We start from the raw sequence: 6,715 nt of genomic DNA on the forward strand, positions 1-6,715 counted from the left end.
TCCGCGCGTCGCAGTCGTATTCATATGATAATTTTATAAGAATACGGCAGGATAGTGTGAACGAGGCTTTGAATTTCTATACTTTATGGTATGTTTGTAGTGTCTTTGTTGTAAGGCTGTGTGTGTACGAATTGTTAGTCTTGGATTAAGAAGGCAGGAACATCATAGAAGTAGCTATACCTATAAAGATCTTCCCAAAATTTTACAATTAAATGTGTATTAGGAGATTTTGTAAAGCGTAATATATTACAATAACGTTTTATTTCGTTTATTTGCTAATTATTACGATATTTAACTGTTAATTTCATTACTTTTCATAAATTACAACAAGGCTCGCACTATTTATTGATTTTTTTTTTCATTTTGATTACCTACTTTTGCAAATAAGAAATATTATATAATCAAGAAAGCTTCTTGATATAAGGATGTACCTCGACTGCAAAGGCCACATTCACAATCGTCTACGCGGGCAAAGCTGCGGGAAGAAAGCTAGTTAAAATCAAACTTCTTCAACCGAATGTCTATGAAAAAGTGTTGTATTCCGCACCTCCTATATTAAAATTGCGTAATCTGTTTAACAATCCATACAATGTATAATTATGACGTTTGTACCCCGTATCTAATATTTCTATACTTACAATAGTACCATGTTTTATCAATCCGTTCAGTAATTTGTCATGATAAACATCCACACGTCCATCCATTTATAATAGAACATTATACAAAAACAAAAGAAATAATACAAAATAAAATAAAGCCGTATCCACACTATCGAACGCCGTCCGCAATTTGCGCAACTCGCGGACATGCCTCACTTTCGTGACTGTAAGTATACTTGAGTCGCAATCATCGACAACTTACAATTTGCCCTGCACCTTTATTGAATGGGAGAATTAATGCATAGACTGATAGAGCACATTTGTAGAGCGAAGATTTGTAATGGTTTGGAAATTTGTTTTAAAAAAAAGTCTGAAAAAGATAATATTATAAGTAATGTTACGGTGATTTTGTGACTGTAGTAGTTTTACGTTGTTATTACATTGTAAAAAAGAGAAAGGTATTGAAATCGACATTATTGATGTGAAAATCATTTAAATTAATTTATCTTATGACAATCCTTTCTTTAATTCTTCCTTAAGGAAATCGATTCAATAATTAAAGGTCGATATTAGAACATGATTGATAAATGATAGATATTATGATCGATATTTTCTGGAAAACATAAGTTTACCATTCTGTTTTCGTTTCTTTATAAAATTAGTTTTAAACGGCACCTACACCATACCTAGGTACTAACTTGCAAAAACTTCACCAACTATATAAAAGTATCTTTATGATACTTGAATAATCAAAATGCAATCAATGTTGAGTAGGTATAGATGTAGTTTTTCTTTATCATTTAGGTCCCTATTTTTAGTTCTTGGCTCTCTACCAAAATACTATCTTTTGAAGGAGTTGCCTTACTTTTAGTTTTATGGTATTTTAAATGCACTGAATCTAAGTACGGACGGATTGTGAAGTGAATTTTTAGTATGATAAATCTAATTCTCATATAAATGTTATGAATGCTCAATAATTATTATTAGATTGCACTTTTCCTTTGCTTTACCCAATTAGACGTCAGTTTTTCAGAAGTTTAAATAAGTACCTAGGTAATATTGTCATATTATAACCAACTAGCGGTCCGCCCCGGCTTCGCCCGTGGTACATATTTCGCCATAAAAAGTAGCCTATGTCCTTTCTCGGTATCAAAATATCTATATACCAAATTTCATGCAAATTGGTTCAGTAGTTAAGGCGTGATTGAGTAACAGACAGACAGACAGAGTTACTTTCGCATTTATAATATTAGTATGGATGTGTGTAGGTGTTATAAAATGTAGGTTCATGTTACTTATTTCATAATGCTTGATCGCAGTTTCTTATTCATTTAGGAAATATTCATCCATCTGCTCGATGTTCCAGATATTGACTCTACCATATTATATATTCAAAAATATATGTAAAAAATTGTTAGTTTAGTTCCATAGGTCAACAAATGTAAGGATAGGTTAGATTTTGCGTAACATTTAACTCATCAGAAGTCAAAGGATGATGATGATAAAGAAATTAAATACGAAAATAATCCAACGGTATTGCACCTTTATTAAACATAACTACAGACAAAAATTTGTACTAAGTATATACAAATGTGCAACTAATATAATAACGAAATATTTACATCTAACAATCTTCTATCTATAGATATATCTTAATCTAAGTTTTTTGGTTGTTTTACATCTCTTTGGTTATTCATTGGTATACATTGCAAATTTTTATAACAATAATTTGGAGAATTTATAAATGATTTTCAAACTTCATTTAAATGCATTCGTCTAGTTTCAGAGGATAGATTGAAGTATATAGTGAGATTTGAAGTACTTGAAACTTAATAACAATTTTTACCTAATTTATAAATTTTAAAATTTATCCGTGCACTAAACAATCATTATTTAGAATAGTGTTTCAGTTTTCCACTTCAATATTACTGGCCATACTTTCATTACTGTTTTCATTGATATCAACGTGTTTTTTGGGTAATTCCTTATGTTTTACTTCGAAATCCTTATTCTCACTAGTTTCCCCTTGACTCCTATCCGTATCACAGGTCATGGGCATCCCAAAAGCTGGATGTCCAGGGTAATACATATACGGTAAAGATAAATTAGGATAGTTCACACCTAAATGCGGAGCGTATAAAGACTGCAGCACTGCTTGATTATACGATTCTTGTAACAGCGCTTTATATTCTGGATTCTTCGTGAAGTCGACACCGTACATTCCAGCGAAGTGTTTCCAGATCGGCGACCCTTCTAGAACGTTCGGCGGCGTAAATAGCGCTGGATTTACGCCTTTGCCCATCAGCGGGCTTTGGTACTTGAGATCTGGTAACGCTTGTCCATTATTATTTACGAGTACTTTTACAGCGACCTTCCTTGCGTGGTTCGCAGCGGCTGCAGCGGCTGCAAGCATGCCGCTTTCTTGCATCTGTAGCTGCTTACGTTTTGTCTTGTACCGTCGGTTCTGGAACCAGATTTTGACCTGTGTCTCTGTGAGTTTCAGGCTCACAGCTAAGTCAGCTCGTTCAGGTCCCGATAGGTATCTTTGTTGGCTGAATCTTCTCTCTAGTTCGTATACTTGAGCATGGGAAAATGCCGCTCGTGATCGTTTCTTTCTTCCCGTGTTTTGTGAGTATTCTATTGTGTAGTTTGGTGAGTGCATGAGCCTGGAGTCGGTAGGGGGAGTGGAACATTTCCTTTCGTAGTGCAAGTTAAATGGTTTATAGCTGATGTCAGAATTGGGTGAGGAATTCCGGCGGACGGGCGACCCGGTGTGAGAGGATCTTGAATCGTAGTCATCTAGAACAAAATATTTATATTAATAAAAAGGCTAGTTAGGCTAATTACAATAAATGAGCTTATTTGTTGTCAAATTCGGTTTCAATAGAAACGTAATATGAATATCATTGGGTTTGAAATCAAATATAATAAACAGATACCTTGGTAATAATCAAGGATATTACCATTGAATAATTATAGGGTTTCAATATCTAGGCTAAAGAACTTTATGCGCTAATTATTTGGAAATATAGGCCATTAGATAGTTTTGACTATCTGATGATGATGAAGATAGCATTACAGTTAATAATAACTACGTTTATCACGATTCATATAATCTGTGTTAAATGAATTACGAGTCACGCCATTTTGTAGATGTAACAATACATCCATTATGAAAATTGTACCTACCTATTCTTGTAGAATAAGGTTCGACTGATTTCTTTTTAAATATCATTTCGCGTGCGTTAAAGACAGATTGGATTAGTAAAAAATATAGTGTGATGGTTTTATTGTAAGTTTTTGAATAGACTTTAAACGTTTTACATTGTGACTTATAACTTTATTTTGTAAATGATTACCTACTATGGTAGGTATATAGGTACCATAGTAGGTAATCATTTACAAAATAAAGTTCTCCATTTAGGTCTCCATTTTGTGACTTTTTTGCAATTAGAAAATTATCAATAAAAAGTAATAAAGAAAGTTATCTGTATGAAACTCATTAATTCACGCAGCAATTGAAGACACGATTACGTCACACATTAAATCCTCCATACAATAAATTCGATTCACAAATTGCGTAGTAGCCCAAGGCAACGGCACGCGTCGTACCTAGTGATTAGTTGATTGAATGCTTATAGTGCTTTTAAGCGTCATCACTTAAGTAATGAGGGCCGTAAGTGACGTCGCGGGTCGACACCAGCGTGAATGTGAATGCGCCATTACGACGCATTGTCGCGCGCGCTAATTGTCCGTTCGTAATTTGAATTTGGAATTCTTTATTGATTTCTTTTTCTTTTTGTGTCGTGCCAGTATATGTGTGTGTAAAGGTTTTATATAATATTATGTTATGAATAGACATCGGATTATATGCATTTGCATATTTGCATATGCAAATGCATAAAACTCTCTAATTACGGCGTTAGTGCATATTTTAGCCTTTTTCCCCAATCGTGCATATTTCGTGCATAAATCGTTAAGTAGCGGGAGTTTTGATCGGTCGACTAACCTTTATTAGCCAATCAGAACGCTCAGCGAGTAAACAAACCCTATTTTGGCATGGTAAAATGGCAAAAAATTACAAAATGGGCTCCATTTTAAGTAAATTTTGAGCCATTCAAAATAGGGCTAGATTACCCTTTTGGGGCTAAAAACGTAAAACACGGGTTGAATTCCAAAAAAGGTCTAGATTTAGCCCGGAAAGGTCTAAGGTGGCAACACTGGGCTCGCGGGTGACAAACGTCACAAATTTGCGCTCGAAAATTTGGTAAAAATGCTTAATTGTATATTGGCACAAAAACTATACTCAATAGTCAATTTCAAGAAAATTTCAATGTTTTTGTACAATCTTTGATTTAAATATATAAAAACAATAAAGGTTTTTTTGATTTATATGTGCATATTTTAGGCATATCAGTCGTTTTTAGTGCATATTTCGGCCTTTTTTAGTGCATATTTGCATGCATATTTTGGCATTTTGTTAGTGCATATAATCCGATGTCTAGTTATGAATTATGGTATTTACGATTGTTAAAAGGTTTTTAAACACTATCCAAGTCTTGTTTTGTTCAAGTCTTTTGAATAACCCAATATTTTATTACATTAACATAGAATACTTTTAGCGGGAACAGATAGTTTGGCAATACTTTCATAATTAAATTGGGATGAAGTAGGTAGGTAGGTACCTATAGTCAAATAAGATTGATGGTCGCTTTGCCGACTAAAATGTTGCAAGATCATTATTTTCTAGATCTGTTTATTTCTATTGCCTACTTGCGTTGCGTATGTAACAGAAACGCAATAAAATTATAAATAACAGTTTATACAATTTTATTGATAAGAAAATATTATCACAATAACACAAATATTGTTATATTTTAACAATAAATAATCTACTTACTTATTTCTTATTGGAAATTAGATATAATATTCATATAGATATTATCTACGGAAAATTTCGGAAGATCTTATGCCATTAATAATATTTTAAAGTAGGTAAGTGTACCTACCTAGGTACCTATTTCATACATAAGTTCCCACATAAAATCTTAACCGTAGGTAAACAAATGATTAATAAGGTCTGCTGTTTATTATTTAGGTAGATAATATGTACTAAAAATAAATAAGTAATTATATTGGATACGATCGATAAAAAATACAAGACGACAAAAAGTAACAGGTGCTTATTAAAGCAGCTCTACCAAGAGTGAATGAAATGAAAACTATAAAACGAGTTACATTCTTATAATTAAGTAAAACGAAAAAAATAATACAGCTGAGACAAATTACCTGATAATTCTGTGACTGGCAAATTTTTCCTCGACATATCTAGCGCACCATCGTCGCTGAAATCTCTATAATTATTGCACTCATCATAATATTTCATACTTCTTTCCAAAACCTCCTTTTTCGGAAATCCATCTTTGAAACTGGCCGGTTTTAAAAAATTCATCTTCCCGCTAAAACTCGACGAAAACATTCTATTTTCGAATTCGCATTTCGACTCTTCTTTTGTTAGAATATCGTTGATAGAGAACGGTGTAGTGAGATTTAAATTTGTTTTCTCGCACTCCAAACTTAACGGGTTGGTGAAATTTTTCATTTTCGACTCCATTTTTATTCGCACATTGAACTCAAACACTTCACCGCGCGCGTCTCACCACAAAGCTTTCAAACGAATAAACTTTCGTTGATAGATTGCCCGCCTGCTCGGCTAAGCCTTAGAGAGAGACGGCGATATAACATTTTCCGTTAGGGTGTTGAGCGTGGGAGGGAGATAGCGCGAGTTTAGGGCGGTCGTTTTTTAAAAAAGCTTGAGAAGTAACTAAGTAGTGGGGATTGTTGAGTTTTTCTTGAAGATGTTTACGTGGATTTGATTTGATCGCCTGGTTACCGGCTACATAGTGCAGTTGCTTAGAATTGGTCCATAAGATGTTCTAATTTTAAATTTATAGGTACTCGGAAAATATTATTAAGTTACAAGGGAAAGTAGGTAATTTAATTTTCAAATTTGATCAGAAAATATAATCTTCTGGTATACCTAAATAAACAGATAATAAGCTACTGTATAGTTGACATAGATACTTTACAGTTTATATAAAAAAGCGAATTATAAG

At 33.3% G+C, this 6,715-nt stretch overlaps 1 protein-coding gene across 1 annotated transcript; it reads right to left on the reverse strand.

Moving 5' to 3' along the window:
* Window positions 1-2,125: 2,125 nt before the first annotated feature.
* On the reverse strand, window positions 2,126-6,256 carry LOC123702749 (homeobox protein bagpipe-like). Its single transcript, XM_045650534.1, has 2 exons — window positions 5,889-6,256; window positions 2,126-3,398 (listed from the first exon to the last, which is right to left on the reverse strand). The coding sequence occupies exons 1-2, from the start codon at window positions 6,211-6,213 to the stop codon at window positions 2,506-2,508; spliced, it is 1,218 nt and encodes a 405-aa protein (XP_045506490.1). The 5' UTR covers window positions 6,214-6,256; the 3' UTR covers window positions 2,126-2,505.
* Window positions 6,257-6,715: the final 459 nt, after the last annotated feature.

The sequence above is a fragment of the Colias croceus genome, chromosome 24, assembly GCF_905220415.1.
Source record: "Colias croceus chromosome 24, ilColCroc2.1".
NCBI lineage: Eukaryota > Metazoa > Arthropoda > Insecta > Lepidoptera > Pieridae > Colias > Colias croceus.

What these genes read in the sequence shown, in the direction of transcription:
- LOC123702749 (XM_045650534.1), bottom strand. Translation starts at nt 6,213, where the DNA reads ATGGAGTCGAAAATGAAAAATTTCACCAACCCGTTAAGTTTGGAGTGC. An exon ending in GCCAGTCACAGAATTATCAG is followed by an intron (nt 3,399 to 5,888) that starts GTAATTTGTCTC and finishes ATTTTGTTCTAG; the next exon opens with ATGACTACGATTCAAGATCC.